Raw genomic sequence first — 27986 nt, forward strand, 5'->3', positions numbered from 1 at the left:
TACATGGGAGGTAGAGAATGGAGGTGACTTTTTATCTCTGCCACCCATCTTTTTTTTTTTTTCCTTCTTCTCCGAAGTGCCTGCCTCTGAGCTCAATTCCCTGCAGAGGCATGTGGACAGCCAAGCAAGGCCAAAGCTCAGGAGAGAGCGAGCAGAGGTAGGCCAGCTCAGGCTTGCGGACCACCTGGCTGTATTTCTTTCTACCTCAGGTCACTGGGGAGGCAAGCCCATGGCACGGGGGGGGGGAGGGGGAGGAAGAAGCACCCTTAACCTTTGAGCCCACCCATACAGCAGGGCAGGGCATCCTCCCTGGAGCAGAGGATGGATCACCCCGAGTCTGGGTCCATTCCCTTCGACAGTTAGGAAGGAAGGCAGTCACACAGCAGGACGCACAGGCAGAGGTGGAAGAGGAAGAGGAGGAGTGGCTGTCATATAAAACACACTGGAGGGAAGGGGATGGAGAAAGACTGGGAAGAAGAGAAGCAGCAGAGAAGAGACAAGATGCACTGAGAAAGGAGTCTGTGAGTGGCCTTGATTCCCAGACCCAGCCACTGTCCCGGATGCTTAGGGGTGGTGACACTGTGGTCACAGCAGGCCCGCGGCGGAGGAAAGAGGCTGAGGGTTGCCACTCCGGGGTAGAGGGTTGGGCAGAGGCCACTCGGAGACCACAGCGAGGCTGCTCCCAGGGCCAGGAGCGGGGAGGAGCAGCTACTGATTTTCAACACGGTCACCAAGCAAGAGGACAGTAGTGGGCAAAGCCCAGGCTCCCCTGTTGCCACAGGCCTCCTGAGGGAAGGGGGACGTGTGGGGCTTCCCCACGTAGGACCCTCAGCACCAGCAGGTCTTCGAGGAGCTTGCTGGGCCCTCCGGTTTGCCCTCCTCCTCCTCCAGCTCTGCCAGTGCTAACTCATTGCTGGCACGTGTCCGGAGACCATCCAACTCCTTCCTGTGGGCCTGCAGTACCAGCTCCGTCAGACGCGTGAAAGACTGGGGAGTCAAGGAGCACACGTTAGTTGGGGGTGCCCTGCTCTGCTTGCTGCTGCCAACCCTGCCACTGCTGGAGGGGTGGGTCGTGTCTTATCTTGGCCACTGCCTGCCATGTCTTCTCACCTCCCCACTCTGCCGGACTGGGCCCCTGGTCCCCCGTGCTCTCACCTCTTTGATGTTGAGGTTGGTGCAGGCACTTGTTTCATAGAAGTCCATGCCGTACTCCTTAGCTAGCTGCAAGACAAGGGCATTTCTGAAAGAGAGTCAGTGAGGGAAGGGAAGTGGCCCCACCACCTGGCACATATTCTGCCACCGCACACACTGCCGTGTTGGGGCGACTCCACACTTCTCAGAGGAAACCGGGAGTTCTCTTCTAAGACATAGTGCACCCCATTCATCCAAGGCCCAACGCCCGCACACAGTCAGGACACAAAGACACCACGATGGGGCGTATAAGTGAGAAACACGGACTTCTGAGCTCAAGAGACCCAGATTGAAACGTCAGCGTCACCACCTGACAGCGGTAAGACCTTGAACAAGTGACTGCTCTAAGCTGGGGAATGGTGTAGTGTCTGTGATTCGGGGTTGTGGGCTGATTAAAAATGAGGTCACCCGTCAAGAGCACTTACTTAGCACAGTGACACATGCATAGACTCAATAAAAACTGTCACTCTTCCAGGACTTGCCTCTCCTTTCACATTTTTTTCAATTTTGCTTTAAGAGCTAATGGACGGCTATTGACTGGAGAGGAAGAGAAGCATTTGAGGCCCTCAAAGTGGGTGGACAACTCGTGTCTCAGAACAGCAGTCTTTCTGTCCTCTGGGAGCACGGTGTCCCCGTGTGCTTCACTGTCACTCGGCATCGTCTGGCCCCCACTGTCCTGTGCCTTCTCCACCGGGGATGGCCCTGTGTCCCCTCTTTCCTTCCTACCTCTGTCCAGCCTAAGGAGTGAGCATGTTGAGGCACGGAGGGGGGGTGGGGTGACTGTCCCTTTCCGAACTTTGGAACAGTAGGTAGCCATAGATGCCTCTGAAGAAGGTGCCAGCAACTTCAAGTACTTCCTTGTCACTGGCACAGAGATGATTTCTTCCCCAGAGGGTAATCCTGTTTTGGGTGACTTGGAGTTGTTGTTTCAGGAGCCTTGGTCTCCATAGAGATCCCTGATCACTGTCCGGAAGGACAGAGGGGCCAAGTCTCAAGGACAGGCTCCCAGTGCCCGAGGGTGCTTGCTGTGGGACACGTGAGAGGACCTAACGCTGGGGAGCACACTCCCGGGTCCCTCCTCTCAAGACGGGCCCCGAACGAACCGCCGGGACCTGCGGGGTGGCCTCACCTACCTGGCGCCCCTGCTCTCTTCCCACCTGCCGCTTCTGCTCTTCGTCAGCCTTGTTCCCAATGAGGATCTTCTGGACGCCTTCTGGTGCGTACTAGGGACAGAAGGCAAGCACACTTCCCAGTGAACAACCCCCTTCCTTTCCGTTTCCCCAGACCACCTCCACTGGCCCCTGGACCACTACCATGCTTAAGAGCCCTAGGGACTGAGTGGGTTGACAGGTTGCCAGTGGCAGGTTCCCAGAGGATAGGAGCCCCCACCCCTTTCTGTGGGTGTTTCCCACAATTTCAGTTATCTGCAGTCAAACATGTTCTAAAAATACTAAGTACAAAGAGCCGGGCGTGGTGGTGCACGCCTTTAATCCCAGCACTCGGGAGGCAGAGGTAGGAGGATCACCATAAGTTCGAGGCCACCCTGAGACTACAAAGTGAGTTCCATCCCGGCCAGCCTGAGACAGAGTGAGACCCTACCTCGAAAAACCCAAATAACAACAACAACAATAATAATAATAATAACAAAAACAAGTACAAAGAGCTGGACATGGTGGTGCATGTCTTTAATCCCAGTACATGGGGGGCTGAGAGGAGGTCAGCCTAAGATGACATAGTTAATTTCCAGGTCAGCCCTGGCTACAGTGAGACCCTACCAAAAAAAAAGTAAATAATAATAAAATATTAAGTACAAAATTAAGCAACTTTAATTATAGTGCATTATAATTGTTCTATTCTGCCATTGTTGTTGCTAATCTTTTACTGTGTCTAACTTATAACTTTTTGTTCACAGGAGAGAGAGAGAGAGAGAGAGAGCGTGTGTGTGTGTGTGTGTGTGTGTGTGTGTGTGTGTGTATATATATATGTATATATATATATATATGTATATATATATGTATATATGTATATATATATGTATATATGTATATATATATATATACATATACACACACACACATAAAGAACATAAAGGGTTTAGTATCTGCAGTTGTCTGATATCCACTGTGGTCCAGGGACTGGGTGTCTTGGGATGTTTCTGTGACACATAAAGGGACGACCATATTGTGGCTGAGTCCAGGAGAGTAGAAGACATTGGCTAATGTGACGACTCATTGTGTTGAACAAGTTGTGTCTGGAGCTGCAAAGGACAGTGGACTGCTGAATGAGGGGAGGAACTGGGGACCCAGGGAGTTCACACGGCTTGCCAATGCTCCACAATGCGCATGGCCAGGCCTGGAAGCCCAGACTCGCAAATTCCACCTGGTCCCGCAGTTTCAGGCAGGAAGCTGCTCGAGGGGGCTGCTCGGAGCTCACTCATTTCCAGGGAGGACCCAGCCGTGGAGCACGTGGCAGCTTCAGCGCCCTGTACGTGACTTACCCAGAGGTCTTTATCCAAGGCTGTGGAAAGCAGGGTTTCCCCGTCCCCACCAACCCTGCGAGTTTCAGCCCTTCCCATCTGGCCCTTGTCTTGCCCTTTCCTGTGACGCCCTAGCCCACTCCCCATCAGTGAGGTGGTATCTCCTACCTCATCCACATCACTGACCCACTTCATGATGTGCTGGTAAGAGCGCTCACTGCTAATATCATAGACTAAAAATATTCCCTGAAAGAGAAAAGAAAGAAAGAAAGAAAGGGAGATGGGGGAGGGAGAACACACACAGTGGATAGGCATGGAGCTAAATGGGTGGTCCTTACATGTTGGGGCCCACTCTCCCTACTAAGCATAAGGACCCTTCAACACCCAGAAAAGTTTTCTTCTCTCTCAGATGCCCACAGATGCCACTTCCTAGACCCATCAGAGAACTCTCAGGTGGAAAACATCCCGTGCTTTGGCCCAGCGTGGTGGTTGAAGGGAAATCGGGGGTGATGTTGAGGAACCCACCTGCAGTAACTGCTCTGGGAATCATGAGGAGTGAGAAATGAGACTCCCTAGCAGGCAATCTGAGGGTGCCACTTCAGGGTCTAGTGCTGCAGGCATCCCAGACATCCAGAGCTCAAGGTGTGGGTGACAGCTTCCCACCTCTACCCCTGAAAATGGTGGCTCACCTGGGCCCGGCGATAGTACTGCTTTGTGATGGTCTGGTATCTCTCCTGTCCGGCTGTGTCCCTGTAATAGAAACAAAGCCAGTGGCTCAGAGAAGAGACCCTGGGGGGCAGATGATGAGAGCAGAGCAGGAACTGGGAACTCCTGAACCCTTGCAGGAAAACCTAGGGAGCTACATGATGAAAAGTCAGTTGTGCTCTGATTCCCAAGGAGATCTGAATATACCTGACTTTCCAGTGAGAGGCCTGGCTCCCGGTACTGGCCACTAACAAGGCAGGGAAGGCTTTGCCCTGTCCTGACGAATATATTTGCACCAGGACCCACAAATGTAACTTGCCCTTGGACGGCTCTCTAGAATTTAGCCTTGTAACTGGACTTGGCCAGGTGGAAGGATCCTGTCACACCCCCAGTGCCTATGGGACCTATGAAGGTGGTGTCTATAGCATTCTGGGATAAGGAAGTTGTGCCACAAACCGGCAAAGACAGAGTGCTTTCTAGACCTTTAGGGCCGAGAAGGACAGCAACCTCTGGTGGCCACTTGTGGAGACTGCACCATGCACGTACGGAGGCGCTCTGGCCAGTCCTGTTCATCCTTCCCCAGTGTTAAGGGCACAGCTCCAAGGTAAAGCCCACCAATCCTGCCTAATCCCTGCCCTTTGGTGACTTCTGATTAGTCCCAAATTTGTTGAGATTAAGGCTCAAAGGAACAAGAAATGGAGGGCTGGGGGTTTGACTTCACTTCTTCAGAGAGGTATGCATGCAGTCGTCCCAGATTCACACATCACAATGGCCTCAGAGGAGCAGCCCCGAGTCCACCCTCCCTTCCCTGTCTCCTCCTCCTACGCAACTCACCAAATCTGTATCCGCACTTTTATGCCATCTACCTCTATGGTCTTCATCTTAAAGTCAACACCTGCAGAAAGCAAGCAGGCGAGTTAAGAGAAGGCTACGAAGGCCCACGGGATTCATATGGAAGGGACTTCCTGTTGGTCTAATGGGACAAAGGGATGACATGAGGCAAGCAACTGTTTTTATTACTCTAGCTCCTAAATGGACTCGAAGGAAGTGTCTAGAGCTTTGACTAGGGCACGCACTTAACTCACAGCTATACGCTTGACTCTCTCATCCTCTGCGTTCTCAGTAGTAACCAGTGGAGACGTCCATTCTCTCTCTCTCATAAATAAATAAATGAAGGAAAATTTTAAATTTGCTTTAAAAGGGCTGGAGTGACGGCTTAGCAGTTAAGGCGCTTGCCTGCAAAGCCTAAGGACCCAGGTTCAACTCCCCAGGACCCGTGTAAGCCAGATGCACAAGGTACGCATGGACATAGGGTTTATTTGCAGTGGCTAGAAGCCCTGACATGCTCGCTCACTGCTTTCCTGCCTGCCTGCCTTCTTTCTCTAGCTCATAAATAAATAAATGAACTTTTTTTTTTTAATTTTTTATTTGAGAGCGACAGACACAGAGAGAAAGACAGATAGAGGGAGAGAGAGAGAATGGGCGTGCCAGGGCTTCCAGCCTCTGCAAACGAACTCCAGACGCGTGCGCCCCCTTGTGCATCTGGCTAACGTGGGACCTGGGGAACCGAGCCTCGAACCGGGGTCCTTAGGCTTCACAGGCAAGCGCTTAACCGCTAAGCCATTTCTCCAGCCCAAATAAATGAACTTTAAAAAGAACATTAAAAAGGAAGTGGAGCGGTTACGGGTGCTCACACAGTTGCCTGCATCCTCAGCTGCTGCTATCATTCTGAGCTAGTGCAGGGCCTGGCAGGTACCCGGTGCACATGAGGGATGTTCAGTGACCAAAGAAAAAAGCCAACGGCATGCCATGTCCCTGGGGAGGGCACAGGAAGTCAAGAATCCTCAGGTTATGCTGCCAAAGTCACAGGAAATACAAGGATCTGGCAGAACCAGCCAGGGCTGAGGCATCCGAGGAAATTTACAGTAAGAGAGGTCAGGGCCATCAGCAGCAACAGGCTGAACGGCAGTGCTGAAAGATGAGGGGAGATGTTTTGATCAGCAGGCTTTTCCCAGTGCCCAGCTGTGCCCAGGCACTGTGCCCAGTGATTCAGGAGCTGTGTCTAGTAGGGTAATTAGCTCAAAGTGTCTGTGTAGTCTCTGGGGGCCCAGGCAGAGAGGGGCATCATGAGCCACAGTTTTCACCTGGGGAACGTGGGAAAGGCAGGGGTCTGGACTGTCCATCACCAGGCTGAGCGGCCAGCTCAGAAGGTCCCAAGTGTGTCACATCGCCGACACCAGTGCTATTCTATCTCTGCATCAGGGCTTTTGCCACGTAGGAAACACGTCCCCTTATTCCTCTTGTCCCCAGCTTGCCACAAATCTGAACAAATTAAAGTCAGCCTCTCCCCTCCCACCATCAACACTAATCATCCTTTAATTAAAAGGGAGCCTAAGACTCAGAATGGATGACCTGAACTACATCAAGTTGGTTGGATGTGAATCATTTTTCGCCTGCCCAAGCTGATTCATATCTATTGAGCTGTACTTTTCCAAATGGCATTCTTCCCTGCGTACAGAGAAAGGGCGACAAAGAGGATACAAAGAGGAGAGGCCAGGAGAGAAAGACCTGGCCTTGGTGGGAGGCAGCAACGTGCGTCCTCCTTCACTGGACAGCTTCGAGGAACTGGCCTCTCCCCGGCACTGGAAGTCCTTGTTTGAGGACAGGGTACCTTCTTTCAAGAGCGACACGTCTTTCTTATAACACAGCTCGCCTCCTCCTCACACCAGCCCGTTCCAGAACGGTGCCTCACACAAAGCAGTCACAAGGAGAGGGGAGAAATAAAAGGTTCTATTTCTTTTGTTCTGAAACTTACTGTGTGCTCTACACAATTCTTAGTGTGGGTAGAGCAGGGGGAAAAATAGAAAAAGGCCTGGCATGGTGGCATACGCCTTTAATCCCAGCACATAGGAGGCCAAGGAAGGAGGATCACTATGAGTTTGAAGCCAGCCTGAGATTTACACAGTGAATTCCAAGAGAGCCTGGGCTAGAGTGAGACCCTACTTTTGGGGGAGAAAAATGACATATGGTTACCGCCCTTAGAGTCATTAGTAAGGAGGAAACAAAGGTCCTGAGAGGCAAATAACTAGCCCATGGCTGGCAGAGCATGTAGCAGCATTTCAAACATAGCGCTGTTTGATGCCAGAATGCGGGCTGCCCTTTCTACTGTTGCTTGGGGAGGTGACAGGGCGTTCTGTTCATGTGTTCATTCGTCATGGGAACCTTAACTTCGTCTCACCTCCTACCTCCTGTGGGTCCTTAAGGAAGGGCTCCACTGAGAGAGAAGCCTCCAGTATTAAGGAGACTCATTATTTCCCTGCGAGAGGAAAGGGGGGGCTGGGGAGAGGGGCTTCGTTCCCTTTCACTGCCTCACCTCTTAACTGCATGGGCAGAAGCCAAGGCTGGGGAATTCTGGGGTTCTCCCATTCCATTCACACACTGCCTTGCAACCGAAGTCCTATTGACCATTCAGAATTTTGTTTTAATATTTCTGAGAAGAAAAATGCTTCTATTTGTTCCATTCGTATGGATGACTATTTGCAGGAACAAACAGTCCACATCTTCTGAAGGATTCCCCCCACCTTTTTTTTTTTTCAAGGTAGGGTCTCACAGTAGCCCAGGCTGACCTGGAATTCATTCTGTAGTCTCAGGGTGGCCTCGAACTCACAGTGATCCTCCTACTTCTGCCTCCCGAGTGCTAGGATTAAAGGTGTGCACCACCATGCCCGGCCCCTTTTCTTTAAATAAATAAATAATAGCCCAAGGATCATCAGGTAGTATGCGTTCCTCCTATTCTATGCCCCACACACCGTGGACCTTCCACCATACCTGTAGGGAGCCAATGCAGACAATGGCGCTGGCTTCCTGCCAGTCTTGAGGTAAACAATTCCTTATTTAGGCAGCACCTTGTCCTGAGCCTATCCCGTGGCTCCTGTGGGCGGGTGAGCCTATGGCAGCCAATCAGCAGGCGCCCCATAGTATTCTGCCCTATAAAAGCAGCTACACTCCTGCGCCACTCGCCATCAGCTTTCCTGTTAACCAAGAGGCTCTCTAATAAAGTGTGATCAAGAAGGATCTTTGTTTGCTGGTGGTTCTTCTCCTGCTGGTCAGAGGGTTCGCCGCACATACCCACCCTGTCTGAATGGAACTACAGAGACCTGTGCCCACCCTGACCCTTCCCCTCTTCCATGCGGTGGTTGGTTTGTTCCACTGCTGCCCTACAGGACACAGTCAAAGCAGTGGCCAGAGTGAGTGCCCTGGAGATTCGTGCTCTGGCCTGGGCCCTCCAGCTCCTCAGCCAGCTACTGTTTTGTTCAGGCGTGTGTTCACCTATCACATCCCCAAGCCACTGCCCTCGCCGCTGAGATCTTCTGCTTCAGAGTGCTCACCCCTCACCCCAGCTCTCACCAGAATGCCTCTGCATGGCTTTATGGCAAAGGCTTTCCTCAACTCAACTCAGGGACAAGCTATCTGTCCCATCCAAATATTTTCTCTCAGTTGTTCACCCTTCTGGGTGCCCACCATAATAATCTTACCTCTTCCCTTCCTACCCCTCCTTTTGGCTTTTTAAAAAATTTTATTTTTATTTATTTATTTTACTTACAGAGAGAGAAAGAGGCAGAGAGAGAGAGAAGGAGAGAGAGAGAGAGAGGGAGAGGGAGAGAATGGGCACGCCAGGGCCTCCAGCCACTGCAAACGAACTCCAGATGTGTGCACCCCCTTGTGCATCTGGCTAACATGGGTCCTGGGGAATTGAGCCTCAAACCAGGGTCTTTAGGCTTCACAGGCAAGCGCTTAACTGCTAAACCATCTCTCCTTTTTTAAAAAAAATATTTTATTTCTTTATTTGAGAGAGAGAGAGAGACAAAGGCAGAGAGAATGAGAGAATGGGTATGCCAGGGCCTCAGGCACTGCAAATGAACTCCAGACACATGTGCCCCTGTGCATCTGGCTTATGTGGGTCCTGGGGAATTCTGGGGAATTGAACCAGGGTCCTTAGGCTTCTCAGGCAAATGCCTTAACCACTAAGCCATTTCCCCAGCCCCCTTTCTGGCTTTTTGAGACAAGGTATCACTCAGTAGCCCAGGCTGTCCTGGACTCTCTATGTAGCCCAGACTGGTCTTGAACTCATGGTGATCCACCTGTCTCAGCCTCCTGAGTGCTGGGATTACAGGCGTGAGCCACCATGCCGGGCCCCAAGCCCCTTTTTCTTGCTTCTTTTGTACCCATGGGAAGAAGAGACATTCTACCTCTGTTCCTCCCGTGTTTGCTCATTCTGGCTCCTCTAAGGCAGTGTTGACATATAAATGAATCCCAAGGATTGTATTAAACTGCAGAATGGAATTCAGGAGGTATCATGTAAGACCAGAGGGGCGCCAGCAAGCCTCCGGTGAAGCTGAGGTGATAGTTTCACGGGTCACACCTGAGGCTCCTAGGACAGTGGCTCTCAAAGAGTGTGTCCCCACCTGCAGTGTCGGCACCATCCTGCTGCACTTGTCAGAAAGAACCCTACTTCAGACTTTCAGGCAGACCCCCCGAGGGGTGGGACCCAGCTCTTGGGAGGGTCTCACACTTACTTAAGGTTGCCAGCTACAAGAGCTTTGCACCTTTCATGTCAGAAGAGCAGCATGGGAGGCCTCCCTTCTCAAGGTGCACTTTGCGCATCCTCGGCTGTAGAATTCCCCAGAAGGATGTTTTTTTATATTTTCTTTCTCACTCCAATGTAGCTAACTTAAAAATATAAATAATAGAGCTGGAGAGATGGCCCAGGGGTTAAAGGCACTTCTTTGCAAAGCCTGATGGCCTGTGTTTGAGTCCCCAGAACTCATATAAAGCCAGATACACTAAATGGCGTGTGCATCTGGAGTTCATTTACAGTGGCAGAAGGACCTGGTGCGCCCATATTCATGCTCTGTTTGTCTCTCGCAAATAAATGAGTAAATATTTTAAAAAATATAAATAATAATATGAAAATAAAATGTAGCTACCCTGGCTTACCTATATCTACTGATTCTTATTTGAATGGGACACAGAGATATTGTTTTGTTTTTTGAGGTAGGGTCTCACTCTAGCTCAGGCTGACCTGGAATTCACTATGTAGTCTCAGGGTGGCCTCGAACTCACGGCGATCCTCCTACCTCTGCCCTCCGAGTGCTGGGATTAAAGGCGGGTTGGAGAGATGGCTTAGCAGTTAAGGCGTTTGTCCACAGAGCCAAAGGACCTAGGTTCACTTCCCCAGGACCCACAAAAGCCAGATGAACAAGGTGGCACTGGCACATGTGTCTGGAGTTCATTTGCAGTGGCTGAAGACCCTGGCACACCCATTCTCTTTCTCTCTCCCTGTGTCTTTGCTCTCTCTCTCAAATAAAAAAATAATAAAATATTTTTAAAACATAAAGGTGTGTGCCACCATGCCCAGCTAACACAGAGATTTTTTTATATAATTCTAGCTACTCTTGTTTATTTATTTATTTATTTATTTGAGAGTGACAAAGAAAGAGGCAGATAGAGAGAGAGAGAGAGAATGGGCACGCCAGGGCCTCCAGCCAATGCAAACAAACTCCAGATGTGTACACCCCTTGTGCATCTGGCTAATGTGGGTCCTGGGGAATCAAGCCTCGAACTGGGGTCCGTAGGCTTCACAGGCAAGCGCTTAACCGCTAAGCCATCTCTCCAGCCTGACACAGAGATTTTCAGTAGCACTGTGGGAGGTGGAGTGTCAGCTAGAGGAAAGCCCGAGAGCACTGTGCAGTAGTAGAACGCTGATTGGCACTGGAGTTAGGAATGTTCAAGTCGTGGCTTTGGCACTGCTTATATGACTATAGGCAAGTCATAATTTCTCTCCGATTCAATTTCTTGTCTGTAGAATGAGAATATCACATGCTTCTTAAGGCTGGTTGTAGGACATCATTCAACAATATAAAAAGAGCACTTGACTCATTGCCATTCCCACTCCTACCTTCCCTCTGCTGAGTTTAAGGCTCTGGAAGCAGCAAGGCCCACAAACCCAAGAACCCTAACTGCAGAAGGACTGCAGAGTCTCATCCCTACACTGCTACTCCGCTAGGTTAGGAACTCAGAGATGCTAATTCTCAGGGCTCACACAGATCACCAACGCTTATGCACACTGAAACCCTCTCTGGCCAGTCACTGGGCAGAACCACGCCGGAGGCCCATAATAATACTTGTCTTGGGCTGGAGAGATGGCTTGGCGGTTAAGCGCTTGCCTGTGAAGCCTAAGGATCCTGGTTCGAGGCTCGGTTCCCCAGGACCCACGTTAGCCAGATGCACAAGGGGGTGCATGTGTCTGGAGTTCGTTTGCAGTGGCTGGAGGCCCTGGCGCGCCCATTCTCTCTCTCTGTTTGCCTCTTTCTCTCTCTGTCTGTTGCTCTCAAATAAATAAACAAAAAAAAATTAAAAAAAAATAATACTTGTCTTTATTGCACAGCCCTTAGCTAAAGGATCCCAGTGAAGCAGGAAGGCGTAGGTCTTGTTATTGGTGAGGCATCGACAGACCAACTTACTCACGTGCCCACATCCTGAAGCTGAGCTGAACTGGAAAAGGGATCATTTAAAACCTACCCATGATGCTCTTCGCTCAGCCAGGGCTTCGAGCCCCGGGAGGCTGAAGGACGATGCTGCTTCTTCATTCACGCTTACTCTGAGGCAGTGAGGTAGGTAGTGGGGACACATGGGGCATGCCCACTGCACGGTCTGAGTGTTCCTTCTCTCTCCCATTCACTCCCCCCTTCTCTCTCCATATGTCGAGACAATCCCCAGTGCAGTGATGTTTGGAGGTGTGGCTTGGGGTGTAATTATGTCATACAGGCAGGTCCCTCCTGCATGGGATCAGTGCCCTATAAGAGAGGCCTCGGAGAGCTCACTAACCCCTTTTGCCCTCTGCCATGGGAGGACCCAGCTAGAAGGCGCCGTCTTTGTGGCAGAGTAAGCCCTCACCAGACGCTGGGCCTGCTGACGCCTTGATCTCGGACATCTCAACCTCCCGTACTATTAGTAATGCAGGTTTTTGCTTGTGAGCCAACACATTTTGTTACAGCATCCCTTACTGAAACCCACCATAGCACTCTCAGGAGACACTTTGTTCTTTGAGTCTCTCCAGGCTTGATTAAGCCCAGCACTTCAAGCTGGGTCAACAAAACTCTTGAAAAAATATAGTCTCAAAAAAAAAAAAACAAAAAAAAAAACCACCAGTTCTCCCTCCACATACATCATAACAGGAGAAACATGAGAGAAAGGAAATGTTCACAGGGGAGCAGAGAGGCATAACGTGCTGGCTGTGGTCGGGGCAAGGGTGCCAGATCTTAACACTGTAGTTGCTCCAGATACGACCCCCAGTTTGGCCCCTGGGTTAGTTATTCCTAGTGACATCTGAGAGTGCCACAGGACTGCTGCGGGATTCTCAGCCTGTGACTGTCCAGTCCTGCCTTGTGGATCCCCAAGTTGGTGGGCCTCAACTTCCGGATTTGGAGGAAGACCTGAACAACATTCTCCATCCTTACTGCTGTCTTCCAGCACCTTCTAGACAAGGAGCACCTAACAGCCAGAGATCATATTTTGTGTTTGACCAAGTTTGCTTTGTTTTTCTTTCTTTCTTTTTTTAAAAAAGTATTTATTTTTTTGAGAGAGAGAGAGAGAGAGAGAGAGAGAGAGAGAGAGAGAGAGAGAGAGAGAGAGGGGCAGGTAGTGAGAAAGAGAATGGGCATGCCAGACCCTCCAGCCACTGCAAGTGAACTCCAGACACAAATGCTACCTTGTGCATCTGGTTTATGTGAATCCCAAGGAGCTGAACCAGGGTCCTTTGGCTTTGCAGGCAATGCCTTAACCATTGAGCCATCTCTCCAGCCCCCTTGTTTTGCTTTTGTTTGATTCATTTTTTTAATTTTAGAGAGAGAGAGAGAGAGAATTGGTACACCAGGGCCTCTGACATTGCAAGTGAACGCCAGACGCTTGCGCCACCTTGTGGGCATGTAAGACTTTGCGTTTGCCTCACCTTTGTGCATCTGGCTAACCTGGGATCTGGAAAGTTTAACACGGGTCCTTAGCCTTCGCAAGCAAGTGCCTTAATAGCTAAGCTACCTCTCCAGCCTCTGTTTTGCTTTCAGGTCTCTGGCTCTGTACTAGCACACTGCCAGGAATGAGGCCCCTGCACCAGAGAGCATGAGGAGGCGCAGGTGTCTGGGGCTCAAGATCAAACGTGTGCTTCCTGCCATGTGACCGTGTCACACACATTGCAAGGAAAACTCCTCAGTTAAGCAATAGAGCAGGCGCTGATAAGCCTGTGGATGGTGCCACCCACACCATGTGTCTGTGGTCCGGGCAGCCCTAAGCCTCTTCTGTCCCCGCTGAGTCCTGGCTGTACGGCCTTTTCCCCTGGAGCCTCCAGCACCAGTCCTGAGGATTGTTGGGCCACAGCATGGGGACAGTACAACCAGAGACTGGGACAACAGTACAGACAGACCCTTCTCTGGGCACCAAGGGCAGGGCTAGAGTCCAGGGGTGGGGCGGGAAGGACAGTCTGGTACCCTCTTGGCTCCTGAGCTGCTGTGATGACTCACTACACATCTACTCTCACTGTGAACATGAAGACTGAGGGGGGGGGGGGAGAATGGGACACCAAAAAAAAAAAAAAAATCAAGCAAAGAAAGAAGAAGAAAAAGAAGTGGGGAAGAGCCGGGCATGGTGGCACATGCCTTTAATCCCAGCACTGGGGAGGCAGAGGTAGGAGGATGGCACGAATTGGAGGCCACCCTGAGACTACAGAGTGAATTCCAGGTCAGCCTGAGCTAGAGTGAGACCCTACCTCGAAAAACCAAAAAAAAAAAAAAAGTGGGGGGAGGTGGGGAGAAGGCACCAGGAGGAAATACCCAAGCAGAACACTCCTTCCCACTGCTGTCTATCTGCCCTGGAAAGTGCAAGAACTACATTAGGAACCTAGTGGGTGGTCCAAGTTTGGTTCCAGTCCTGCCTTTACCACTAATTGCGTGTATGGTCTTGGGAACGCCAGTTAACCTCTCTTGGCTTCAGTTTCCTCAGCTGTTCGATGGAGGTGAAAAGCCCAATGTCAGAGTATTCTGTGAGGACTAGGAGATAAGGTTTAAAACCCATAGCAGGATCAGAGCATTGAGACACGTTAGCTGAAGACCTATGGATCTCCCTTAGGGAAGGATGAGAGTGGGAACCCAGAGGCACGGCCTGGGGTATGGAAAGAACTCTAGGAAGTAGAGAGGGTTTCTGGCTGTGGCGAGGAAAGAGAGTGGAGCAGAGAGGTAAGGCAAAGAGCCAGCACTAAGCTGGAATGTTCCAACAAAAAGAGAAAACGATTTCAAAGGGGAAAGTGTCGGAGGGGGGAGGGAGGGAATTACCATGGGATTTTTTTTTATAATCATGGAAAATGTTAATAAAAATTTAAAAATTTTAAAAAAATTAAAAAAATTAAAATTAAAAAAAAGAAATTGGATACAGGGGGAAAAAAAAAGAGAGAGAGAGAACGCCACCAACTGTGGAGCTCAGAGGGGTCCCACAGTCTGTCAATACCAAGCTATACCTATTGGCCATCAGCAGCTGTTCTCTCTCCAGCCAGCACCTCATGGGTTACTATCAGGTACCGACTCATCTGTCCACCGATGTCACATGCTTGAATGGAAACAGGGCTGCCTCTGGGTGCCAAGAATTATCACCACCATCAACCACAGCCCAGAGGACCAGCAGCGTGACCTGAGCCTTTTCATTAGCAATGAGATTCGGCCCCAGGAACAATTTAATACACCTGAAACCCAAGGCAGACACCCGATCTCTGGGGCTATGTTGACTCCAGTTACCAAACACCAGTCCAGGAATGTCCCTGTCTTCCACCCCAGCAGGAAACCAGCATGTGCTGGACTTGGAGCTCCTGCAGGCTGTGGGAGGAAGTCACCTCCCAAGAGGTCACCCTGCCACAACTCCAAAATAAGCGTCAGGTAAAGGCAGACCCTGTATGGAGGTGGCTGCCTGACTTAGCTCCTCCAGGCAAGGCATCTCCTTTCAGCAAAATAATTGTCAGGAGAAGCCAAGCGTGGTGACGCACACCATTAATCCCAGCACTTGGGAGGCAGAGGTAGGAGGACCGCCATGAGTTCGAGGCCTCCCTGAGACTACATAGTGAATTCCAGGTCAGCGTGGGCCACAGTGAGACCCTACCTCGAAAAACAAAAACAAAAACAAAATTGTCAGGAGGCTGATACTGCCATTTCCCCTTAACCGAGGGATGATGCGAGAGGGAGAACCCAGAGGAGAGCTCAGAGACAAAGTGCAGGATAGGACTCAGGACACACAGTTGTCCCTTACAGCAACAGGGTGAGGAGGAAGGACGAGAACTTTTTGTCCTAACCTGCCACTTACATCCCTGTTGACTGATGGCTTCTACCTGCCTCTTTCCTGGACCACATACTCACTGACTTTCTCCCTTGTGGAACTGCAGACTGTCCCCCACCCTGGCTTCACTCTGAGGAAAAGGAGCACACAGACTCTCAAAACAAACACCTGAAGCCAGGCAAGGTTGCACATGCACGCCTTTAATCTCAGCACTTGGGAGGCAGAGGTAGGAGGCTCGCCAGGCGAGGTCAAGGCCACCCTGAGACTACAGAGTGAATTCCAGGTCAGCCTGCGCCAGAGTGAGACCCTAGTTCGAAAAACAATAACAACAACAATAAAAAAAAAATCTGAATCAGCACTGTGCTGTCTTGCTCTGGATGTGTCAAGAAATAGAAATATAAGAAGAGACCCTGGTCTAGGCAGAATCCTAGTTCTAACTCCACCATACCTGGCTCTTACTCCAGGGTTGAGTTTTAACCTGCAGAGTAGTGGAGGTAAAAAAAAGAATCAAAAGCTTTGACTCAGGTGCCTACCCATGAGAAACTCTGGAAATTTTAGAATAGTACTCAATCCCTTCTTTTTCTTTGCTTTTTTTTTTTTTTCTTCTTCTTCTTCAAGGCAGGGTCTCACTCTGGTCCAGGCTGACCTGGAATTCCCTTTGTAGCCTCAGGGTGGCCTCAAACTCATGGTGATCCTCCTACCTCTGCCTCCCCAGTGCTGGGATTAAAGGTGTGTGCCACCATACTTGGCTTCTATTCCTTTTTCTTTCTTTTTAAAAATATTCTTATATTTATTTATTTATTTGAGAGAGAAAACAGCAGATAGAGAGAGACAGAGAGAGAGAGAATGGGCACACTAGGGCCTCCAGCCACTGCAAATGAACTCCAGATGCATGTGCCACCTTATGCATCTGGCTTATGTGGGTCCTAGGGAATCAAACTTGGGTCCTTTGGCTTTGCAGACCAGTGCCTTAAGCATTAAACCATCTTTCCAGCCCTTCTATCCCTTTGTCAAGATACACACACCCCCCCCACACACACACACAGCTCTCCCTCCATGCAGGACAGTGAAAAGACAAGCAGTACCATTCTGGAGCCAACTGCCCTCACATCAGATCTTGCAGGGTTAGTCTCTGGGAACCCAGGAGCCTCGGAGCTGTTATAATGCAGTGGGGGTTTCCCCATCAAACACTGACCCTCACGAGGCTGGAAGGAATCATGGGCACAGGGCTGGAGCCTTAGAAACTTCTTACTCAAGGGTACCCTGGCTGCTGAGGTGCTCCGGCAAGGTCTCTCCAGCAGTGCGGCTGAGCTGACCAGCGTCACCTCAGTGACTGATGAGCAATACCAGCTGCAGTCTGAAACGTCACCCCGGTGTATGCCGGCGAACTGTGCTTACATGGGATCGTGGGAGCACTGCCTTTGTCCTTGCTGTGTCTGAGGGTCTCCTATGATACGTGTCTGAACAAAAGAGCTTGCCTGAGGAGATGGCTCAGTGGTGAAAGGTGCTTGCTTACAAAGCCTGGCAGCCTGGGTTCGATTCCCCAATACCTACGTAAAGCCATATACACAATGTGGTGCATGTGTCTGGAGTTCACATTCAGGGGCAAGGGGCCCTAATACACTCATTCTCCCTCTCTGCCTTAAGTAAATAAATAAATAATAAAAAGAGCTAGAAGCTACTGGAAACATTTCACCCTGGCAGAAGTCTCCCTCCCTGTTGCTCACAGCTTCAAACGTGTGGCCAGTAAGCTTCTCACTGCCTTATGAGTCCCAAGAACCCAGCTCTACCTGTGATTTTCCCCAGGGAAAGATGAAAGTCCTCTAGGAGAATGCATTCATCCATGTGTTCATTCATCCACTTGTTATTTTTTTTTCTTACTTTAAAATGTTTTTATTTATATATTTGCAAGCAGAGAAAGAGACACAGAGAATGGGCACACCAGGACCCTTTCCTACTGCAATCAAACTCCAGATTCAGGGCTGGAGAGATGGCTTAGAGGTAAAGGCACTTGCCTGCAAAGCAAAAAGACCCAAATTTGACTCCCCAGAACCCACATAAACCAGATGCACAAGGGGGCACATGTATCTGTAGTTCATTTTTAGTGGCCGGAAGGCCCTGGCACACTGATCCTCTCTTTCTCTCCCTGCCCATTTCTCTCTCTCAATTAAGTAAAAATAAAAATAAAAATAATAATAGAGGGCTGGAGAGATAGCTTAGTGGTTAAGCACTTGCCGGTGAAGCCTAAGGACCCGGTTCGAGGCTCAACTCCCCAGGACCCACATTAACCACATGCACAAGGTGGCACATGCATCTGGAGTATCGTTTGCAGTGTCTGGAGGCTCTGGTGTGCCCATTCTCTATCTGCCTCTTTCTCTCTGTCTGTCTGTCGTTCTCAAATAAATAAATACGAATTTAAAAAAAAATAATAATAATAGATAAATAAAAGTTTCAGATGCATATCTGTGACCATTTTGTGTATTTGGCTTTATTTGGCTTTATGTGGGTACTTCATCCACTTGTTATTAAGTTATTAAATGTTTACTGTGTGCCAGGAACTAAGCTAGACACTTCAGGACAAGCAATGAACAATGCAGAATGCAGCCTTATCCTCTGAGAGCTTCCATTCTAGTGGAGCAGACAAACCCTGAGGAAACAAACTAGTAAGCAATCGTGTCACAGTGGTGAGGGTTAAGAAACCAAAGTAAGCCAGGTGTGGTGGTACACGCCTTTAATCGCAACACTTGGGAGGTAGAGATGGGAGGATCGCCATGAGTTCGAGGCCACCCTGAGACTCCATAGTGAATTCCAGGTCAGTCTGGGCTAGGGTGAGACCCTACCATGAAAAAACCCATAAATAAATAAAGGAATCAAAGCAGGATAATGGAGTAGAGTGAGAAGAGGATGCAAGCTACGTGAGGCCAAAGGAGAGGGTGTCTGAGCTGAGACCTCACTGTCAAGTTACAGCAGAAAGAAGGGCTGAAGGGCCACCAGGTAGAGGAAACCACAAGTCCGCCGACAGGAACCCACGTTGGTTTGACTCAAACTCAGTGCTTAGGAACCGAGAAAGCGAACACGGTCCAGCATTATTTTTTCCTCCCTTGTAAAGGGAGAACCCTTGCAAGGCCCTTGCCTGCTCTTAGATCTCACTGGAAAACCTCACACATGCATGTGGACACACACGGACACACACGTGCGCACATACCTACATCCATGTGTGAAGCCTTAACCTAATGAACTCTCTGAGAAAAGTCTCAAACACAAGCAAGGCCAGCTTTGGACGTCTTCAGACCCACTTCCTGATGAGATCCCTACACACTGAACAGATGGATCCGGCAGCACATGAATAAAGCCGGCCAGGGGGTGCTCAGGGAATGAGGCCTCCCTTTCCTCTTTCCTCCCCCTGCCTTGTGCACAGACATCTGTGATGTGTGCATCAGCCTTGTCCTATCTTGTCAGACCCCGGGGCTCCAAGCCTGCTGTAGGGTGCTCGGTGGCACTAAAACAAGCCAGGCTGTTGATGATTCACTGAGTGTTGCAGTCAGATTCACGTTGCTGGTAGAAATCACCCAACCAAGAGCAGCTTGTGGGGAACCAAGAGGTTTATTTTGGCTTACAGGCTCGAGGGGGAAGCTCCATGATAGCAGGGAAAATGACGTCATGAGCAGAGGGTGGACATCACCCCCTGGCCAACATCAGGTGGACAATAGCAACAGGAGAGTGTGCTAAACACTGGCAAGGGGAAACTGGCTGTAACACCCATAAGCCCACACCCCAACAATACACTACATTCAGGAGGTATTAATTTCCAAATCTCCAGCAGCTGGAAACCTAGCATGCAGAACACCTAAGTTTATAGGGGACACCTGCATCAAACCACCACACTGAGCTTCTTTCTCCCAGGTCTTCTCCTCAAGAAAAGGTTCCAGGAAGGGCTGGAGGGATGGAAAGCCAAAGGACCCAGGTTCAATTCCCTAGGACCCACGTCAGTCAGATGCACAAGGAGGCACAAGCGTCTGGAGTTCATTTGCATTGGCTGGAGGCCCTGACACACCCATTTTCTCTTTCTCTCTCCCTCTTTCTCTGTCAAATAAATAAATTTTTTTTTTAAAAAGTTCCAAGAAGAAATAATGGGTTTGGGAGCAAAGGTATTGTGGAGCGAGACACTTGTGTCACTCCCTTTGGCTATCAGACCACTGAGACAATGACCCCAAGACATTGGAATTCCCCCAGGAATCTCACTGCTGGGGGAAGGAGAAGACTGAAGCTTCATGGCAGCCAGAGGAGAAACTAGTCTCCCAGGAAGAGACTTTACATATCACCGAGCAGGACAGACGGGAGCTGAGACGATGACGGAGCAGCGATGGTCAGTAGTACCACACCTTGACGGGACCTGCCTAGTTATGCCTAGTTCTGTCTTCTATTTAAACTTAAACCTCGTGTCAGTACCCCAAAGACAGACTTGGGACTGCTACTGTTTGGATTTTCCTTTGTTCCTCTTCCCAATGTGACCACGCTGAATAAATCTCCTTTCTCTGCTTTTCACCATGACTCGTCTCTTTAATGTGCCTATTGAGGACAGAAGGCTGAGATTAGCAGTGGCCCACCCACACTCAAGCTGGTGGGGCAGCTACCCACTGGCCCCAGCAAGCTGAGCATAGCAACCCCAATCTAGAGATGTTGTCCACAGAACCTCACCCCTAGTACACTCCCCTAACCCTTGTCCCCTGGGAAATCCTACTTATCCTCCAAGATCCCACTCAAATGTCACATCCTCTGAGAAGCTTTTAGCTTTCCTAGGAGGGATTTCTCACTCGTCTATAAGCCCAAAGCATCCCACATCCCTGTTACCTAATATACTGGCTGTTTGGAAGGTGGACTCCCCAACAACTCTGGGAGATCCAAGAGGCTAAAGCAGCTTTTCATTTCATACTTTTTTTTTTTTTAATATTTATTTGTTTGCAAGCAGAGAGAGGGATAGCGAGAAGAGACAGAGAGAATGAGCATGCCTGGGCCTCCAGCCACTCCGAATGAACTCCAGATATATGTTCCACTTTGTGCATCTGGCTTTATGTGGGTACCAGGAAACTGAACCTGGCTTTGCGGGCAAGCACCTTAAACTGCTGAGCCATCTCTCCAGGCAATAAGAATATGAAATGAGGGCTGGAGAGATAAAAAAAATGAATGAGAAGTGAGTGAGTGAGTGAGTGAATGAATGAAGTCAGTGCATGCCAGGAGAAAAGAGGAGCCAAGAGACTATGTCAATCGGAAGAGTCATCAGGAAATGGCCTATATTTCAAATCTGCCTCTATAGAGCAAGGTGTCCCATCACAGGGTTATCAGTAAACATGCATCAAAATGATAATACAGGGGCAGCACTCAGATCCTATCTCCCAACATCTCCATCTGAACTTAGTCCCAGGCCCCAGATTCCCTCAGGGTTGTGTCTAGAAAGCATGGCCCTCGCACTGGCAGGGAGGCACCTGTCCTTTGCCCTTTGGCTTACAGAGAGAGGTTCCACTTGGCAGTCTGTGGAACAGCCTTGTGGATGGAGGGCATGCCCAAAGCCAGCTGGGAGAAACTAGAGGGAAGGGTTCAAGTCTAGGCCACCTGCCTGGAAGACAGGAGTCCCTAGGTCTCTAGAGGACCTCAGTTTTCTAGTCTCAGGGTGAATGATTAGTCCTTTCCTCCTCGGTTAGAGGAATTAAATGTCCAGGAAGCCCTGTGGCCTCCTTGACAGAACTCACTGACCAGACAGAAGAGCCGAGAGAGGTCAGAGGCCTGTTCAAGAAAGCTGGCCGACTTCCAGGGAAACAGGCTCAAACACTAGGTCACAGAAGGAGGCACTCTGAGGGCAGCTGGCAGCCAGGGTAGAAGGGTGATGGCCAGATGTGGACTCCCATGTTAAAAAGCTCATCACCAACCTGCCGGGGGAAGGTGGGGAGAGGAGAAAGGAACAGAAACAGGAGGTTCGGGGAGGCAGGAAGGAATGGGAGCGCTCAGCGCCGTGGGGAGCCTGCAGACCTGTGCCGTGCAGGGCAGTGAAACCTCCCTTGGGTTTCAGAGGTGTTCCTTCCAGAGATGGGGTCCTTGGGAAAGGAACAGAAGGCGGGGCCTGGGCCTAAGTCAGGAGGAAGAAGGGAGGGCTTGAGAAACTGACGCGTGCCAGGGGCCCCAGCCTGAGGTGGAGCCCCCTTCATCCTTCTAGGTTGCCCCACTCTGCTCTACCTCTGCACCGACTCATTCTTCTCCCCCAGATTCTGGGACCACTGGGCTTAGGACTACTGAAATGGCACGGTCCCCCCAGCCCTAGCCCAGTGCCCCGCACACAGTGACAGTGGAAGAAGTGCCCAGGTGACTGACTCTGAGAGTGATGGGCAGGGTGACCTCAAGGCACGTTGCTGATAGTTTACTCATCCTCACACTGTTCCCCGAGCCAAGAATTAGCAGTGATGCAGCTGCCGTTTTACGGATGATGAGGAGTGAGTGAATACGGCTCTCCCAAGTGCGTGGACTCCATTAGCCTCTATAATCTTCCCAGCAACCATTACTGTCTTCTATCTGGAGATGCAGATCTAAAGGCATACATGCTAAGTAAGTGTTTGAAGGACACAGGCTGGCAAGACCATGGAGAAGGGGAATGTATAAATAGGATTTTTTTTGTTTGTTTGTTTGCTTGTTTTTTGAGGTAGGGTCTTGCTCCAGTTCAGGCTGACCTGGAATTCACTCTGTATTCTCAGGGTGGCCTTGAACTCATGGTGATCCTCCTACCTCAGCCTTCCAGTGCTTATAAATGAAATTTTTTTTAATGTTCTCATTTTTTACAGTTTTCATGCATGTACATAATGTATTGTTGTTGTTGTTTTTGTTGTTTTTCGAGGTAGGGTCTCACTCTAGCTCAAGCTGACCTGGAATTCACTATGTAGTCTCAGAGTAGTCTTGAACTCATGTTGATCATCCTACCTCTGCCTCCTGAGTGCTGGGATTAAAGGTGTGTGCCATCACACCCAGCTAAAAATATTTTATTTTTTCATTTGCAAGGAAAGAAAAAGAGAAAGGATGGGCACACTAGGGTCTCCTGCTACTGCAAGTAAAGTCCACATGCATCGGGCTTTACACGGGTACTGGGGAGTTGAATCTGGGCCATCAGGCTTTGACAAGCAAGCACTTTTAACCGCTGAGCCATCTCTAACCCCTGCATTTTGTATTTTGACCACAGTCCCCTCCCACTGCTTTCTTTTATTGCCCCTCCCCCATCCCTTCTCCTTCTTCCAACTCGTCCCTCTTCAACTTTGATGTCATTTTATTATTATTATTACCCTCCTCCATCATCCATGATGACATTACAACTGGGATTTTTTTCATTCTACTTGTTGCTTCTTCCTTTCTGCAGGGCCTGGGGCACAGTAGAAAGAGACAGAACCTCCAGGCTGTCCCAGAGCTGCTAAAACCTGTCAGAGCAGTGGAGCACACAGACCTAGCCCTGACCCTCCCCTCTGTGTCTCACTGCTCGGGGGACCCAGCTCCTCAGTCTAGAAACCAGCAGGGCCCACACATTTGCCCAGGGTCTAGGAGGTCATTCGGTTCCAGCCTTGCATCGACCCTTCTAGATCCTTTCAGTCTCCAGTAGCACCTGCCTTAGGCAGCTAGAGCCAGTTCTGGAGGCACTTCCTAAGAAAGATGCCCGGCTGCAGCCGTCCCCGCCTGAGCAAGCAGCCTCGAGCCATAACGGCGGCCCAACCAGTCTGACGGGAAAACCAACAGGAGCCCAGCCTCCTCCTCCTCACAAGCGGAGCAGCCTGAGGGTGGCTTTTCAAACAAAAGGTCCAGAGTCTAGAGCGGATTGATCAGGGAGGACCGAGGATGGGGGAGAAGAGAGCAGAAACCAACTCCTGGGCAGACCCCTCATCTGGCCCTAGGGGCTTACATCGCAGTCCTGGCTGTCAAGCGGAAAGGTCATCAAAGTGCCCCTGAGCACAGATGCTCATGTAGGACATCTCTCTGCAAGAGCAGACAGCACAGGTCACATGAGACTCCACTCCCAAAAGTTGCCAAGCTGGTTAGAGGTTACCCCCACTTCTGGAGGCAAACCAATTCGCAGAGGTGATAGTGCATGGCCGTAGGAGGGGCAGGGAGAGGAAGGAGCCAGATGAAAGGCTTCCCCCCGGCCTGACATCAGCACAGCTCAGCCAGGCCTCTACTTCAAGTCTTAAACTCCTCTTCTAGCCAACATCTTGAGTACTCTGCTCCAAAACCTTCCATTGCTAGACTCCAGCCCTTGACACCCTCTGCCAATGGGCTTGGCAATTATCATCTCACATGTGGAGAGATGGTGCCTGGCCCTGTGCCAAGGCCTATGAAAACAAAGAGGCATCTGGCTTGGTCTCACCATCCAAGTGCTTACAGTTTGGGAGACAGATAGCAGAGGAATGCTCTCTGTTCTGAAAACTTCCTTCTACTGCGACCAGACTGCCCAGAGTCCCACGGACACCCACTCACTTTACACCTCTGCTATCTGCGCTCACGTTGTCCCATCTGCTCCCTTCCGCTGCAGGAACCCACCCACGGGCAGCCCACATTGCAAGGCCCAGCTTCAGCCTTTCCTGCAGAGTGGGATCTACAGGGGCCTCTCTCCTTCCCTAACCTCTGATAACGATAGCACTCCCCGGGCCCATCTCCATTCGCTGGCTGTCTCAGGACACATCTTACTGTGTTAGCAACTGTGAGGCCTTCATTAGGAGCAGTGGTGCAATCATAATCAATCCCTTATACTTGAAGAGTGCTTCAGATATAAATACTAAGTACTTTCAGATATGTTTTCTCATTTTGGCAACAGCTTTCTATTGCCTATGTCTCTTTGGCCCCACTAGATTATAGGCTTCTGTGGGCAGGAAAAAAATATTGGACTATATGATCTCTAAAAATGCCTAGCATGGTGTTCCATAGGAATACTCCATTACATTAACAGATGAGACAGGCTTGTCAGGAAGTGACTATAGGCAGAGAGCATCCAAGCTCTGACTGTCCCCCTCTGCCCTAACCCCAATCTGGGAACTCAGCTACATGGGAAGGAGATTGCCAGTGGATCTAGCTGTGTAGGGTCAAGTGCAGGCCAGAGACAAGGACGGTGCCTCAGTCTCTCTTGCAGGCTCTTTGGAATGGAAATGTCACAGGCCCTTATTCAAAATGGAGTTTGCAGTAAATTACGAAAGAACCAGCCTAAGCAAGAGCCACATGAGCCAAGAATCTGAACTCCTGTCTTGGCAGTAATTAGTAAATTGCCTTGTTTTCCCCATTCACAAAGTCAAACAAAGAAAACAAAACAGGGAAAGATGCCCAGAGCAATGCTCAGCATGGTGAAAGAATGTTTGGCATCTCCTAAGCCTACCATGCAGAGTGCATACCTTTTTTTTTTTAAATGGATAAATTAATGAATCTGACCTGGCAGCCCCCAATTCCTTGGCTCCTGGATTTGTCTCCTGGCTGCCCCCTTTCTTGGGAAACTTTCCAAGTCACCTAAGGAGAAAAGCTTCTCCGGACCATCCAATTCTCTCCCTTCGGCTGTAGTTAATGCTCAGAAGCACGGCCAAGATGGGGAGAATCACAAGCCCTTAGTAAGCTTTAAGTAAGGAAGCACTTAAGAAATCCGGTGGGGCAGATTTTTAAAGGATGCCATGAAGAAAGGAGGGCTTCTTTCTCTTCCGCAGAATCCACATGCCTAAGGAGTTCGTGCATTGTATGGGAAAGGGGCACGGGCCATGACAGAGAAGGAAATTCAGAAACAGGTTCTGGACCTTGAGGCCTTGGGAGGAAGATGCTACAGGAACACCGAAATTCGCGGGCTTGCAAATGTCCCCAAAGTGGTGCACCCCAGAGGGTTTCTGAGGAAGACCCTGTGGTCTGCCTCAGCATTCACCTGTTGTTAGCAGGAAGAAAGTAGCTAAGGGAGACTGCAAGGTGGATATGGGCTGGGGGGTCCAGCTGGGCAAGTGAAACTTCTTTTAAGGAAAGCGCAGCCTCAGCAGGACTATTCTGGTATTTCAGAAATAGAGGTTCCCTCATCTGTCTGCTGGAGAGACACGTGTCTCCCAGCGGAGGCTAACCCCCACACGCTAAGCAGGAATCCTGAGGTCTGAAAGGATGGCAATCTGTGAAACCCTCCAAGGGAAAAGTCCGGGTTATTCCTAGGACTTGGAATGTGGCCAGGACACCAGGCTACAAACCACCTGTCTTTAGGAAACATCCAGCACACACACACACACACCCAGGCAGCCCCTTCCCCAGTTCTCTGCAGATACAGCTCAGCACCTCCTGGCGCCAGGCCCATGTCAAAAATAGCCACTGCAAGTTTCCATAGTGGTAACCTGCTGCCCTTTGTCCCCCAGCCTGCAAGCTGCCTCGTACCCCATCTGGTTCCTTGGCCACTCCCTGCCTCACTCCCATGCCTTTCCCCAACACCTGCCTCTACCCCGAACTCTCCCAAGAGGCAGGTAGCTTTCTCTTAGCCAAGGTTCACTGTCCCCTTTCCATTCTCTAAAATGCATCTCATTCAAACAGCTCCTCGCCTTCTGAGAAATATAGACAAGTTCTGTTCCCTGACCCTAAGTGCCTTGAAGAGAGTGAAGCAAAGAGACCCGAAGGGTGCAATGATGACAGCCACAGAAATAACGAGCATTCAGCCAGCTTAGCACCGTGCTAAGTGCTTTACAAACATTAGTCTATATAATCTTTGTAACTCCGCAGGAGGAAGATCTCATATTAGACCCACTCAACAGATGAGAGGCTAAAAAGCCCAGACCCTCAAGTGACAGGCAAAGCTATGCTGCCCCAAAGTGAGGCCTCCAGGCATGTCTGGCGCCTGCCTCTTAAACACAAGGCTCTGCTGGCCTTCCTGACCGCATCTATCCATCCGCACCCTCTTCTGCCTGGCAAGGAGCGTGTGTTGGGGGAGGAGTGTGAAGGTAGGAGAAAGGAAATCTCAAGAGGAAGTTGAGAGCTGAAGGGGTGGGGGCGGGGGCTTCTAGGAGAGCCAGCAGGTGTTTCTCCCAGGGACCTGGCCGGTGAGGTGGCTTACTCCAAGGCTGACCAAACCTGAACTTGGCCTGGGTGGAATTCCCTCAAGTCACACCTCCAGAGGAGAAGCCTTGAGGTGCGCATGGAGAGACCACTGACTCAGTTCTAGGATAGCGATTGTCATAGTCTTGTCTAGGGTGCCACTAGGCCTTTGTCCCTTTCACCACAGGCTCCTGCACTACCAGATCAGAGTCACAAGTCTTAAAGGTGGGCCTTGCCTACCTTCTGGTTCCCTAGTGTGCAGGAGCATTCCTGACCTTCCTCCACCCTCCCCAGCCTCCTTCAGAGCAAGCGCTGCAGCCAAGCAGCATCTTTTCCCCTTGCGCTGAGACTTCTGCTCGCTGTCCGCCTCCAGGTTTCCCACCTTGTGTCTGACCCTCACCACTGCCCTGGAAACTCAGTCCCTTCCAGCAATCCCTTCCTCGGTTTCCAACCCGGTTCCTCCCTGGATCAACCCCTGAACTAAGAAAGCGCCTGCTTGACTTAGCGATTGGTCTCCACCCTGGTCCCTTTTCCCTCTCTCTTCATTTGGGGCTGTAAAGGATACCACTTTATTGGCCGTGATTCTCGCTGCCCCAACTCAGGGTACCCTGGCCTACCCCCGCCCAGTTTCCTCCGCTTGGATGGACAGGTTCACCCCCCCCACACCCATACACACACACAGCATCCAGAGGCCAGAAGCCCCCTACCCCTATTCCCTGACGTCAAGCAACACAGTCACCCCAACCCCCAGCCCCCGCCCCAGCCGGGGTGCAGCTCACCCCTAGGTTTATTCCCTCGCCCTGGCCTCCCGCGCCACAGCCTGTAGCTGGAGGGATGAGGAGGCAGGGGAAGGGACCACCCCCACACACAATACACACACACACACACACACACACACACACACACACACACACACACACCCACCCCGGGAGGGGAGGATGTGGTGGTGATGGGGGGGACGCCCTGGGCCACCGCCCCTTACCGATGGTGGAGATGTGCGAGGAGTGGAATTCGTTGTCGGTGAAGCGGCACAGCAGGCAGGTCTTGCCCACCCCGGAGTCCCCGATCAGCAGCAGCCGGAACAGCACATCGTACTGCTTCGCCATGGCAGGGGCTGGAGCGGGGTGGTGGGGGAGCCGGGGGTGGGTGGCGGGCGGGCGGGCGGCGGTGGGCTCAGCCCCGCTCGGCC

The 27986-nt window shown here is 50.6% G+C and overlaps 1 protein-coding gene across 1 annotated transcript; it reads right to left on the bottom strand.

Annotated features, from left to right (window-relative positions):
- Rab15 (RAB15, member RAS oncogene family) lies at positions 1 to 27939 on the bottom strand. The gene is made up of 7 exons (XM_045155135.1): positions 27780 to 27939; positions 5207 to 5267; positions 4357 to 4417; positions 3836 to 3913; positions 2325 to 2414; positions 1156 to 1221; positions 1 to 987 (listed from the first exon to the last, which is right to left on the bottom strand). Exons 1-7 carry the CDS (start codon positions 27901 to 27903, stop codon positions 829 to 831), a joined length of 639 nt encoding a protein of 212 aa, XP_045011070.1. The 5' UTR covers positions 27904 to 27939; the 3' UTR covers positions 1 to 828.
- Between the last annotated feature and the right edge of the window lie 47 nt (positions 27940 to 27986).

Source organism: Jaculus jaculus, chromosome 7 (assembly GCF_020740685.1).
Source record: "Jaculus jaculus isolate mJacJac1 chromosome 7, mJacJac1.mat.Y.cur, whole genome shotgun sequence".
Taxonomy (NCBI): Eukaryota; Metazoa; Chordata; class Mammalia; order Rodentia; family Dipodidae; genus Jaculus; species Jaculus jaculus.

Excerpts from the sequence above, each read along its gene's own strand:
- Rab15 (XM_045155135.1), bottom strand. The coding sequence starts at position 27,903 with ATGGCGAAGCAGTACGATGTGCTGTTCCGGCTGCTGCTGATCGGGGAC. Across the intron at positions 2,415-3,835 it reads GGGTCAGTGATGTGGATGAG|TACGCACCAGAAGGCGTCCA; the intron begins GTAGGAGATACC and ends TTCTGTCCCTAG. Across the intron at positions 988-1,155 it reads CCAACCTCAACATCAAAGAG|TCTTTCACGCGTCTGACGGA; the intron begins GTGAGAGCACGG and ends TTGACTCCCCAG.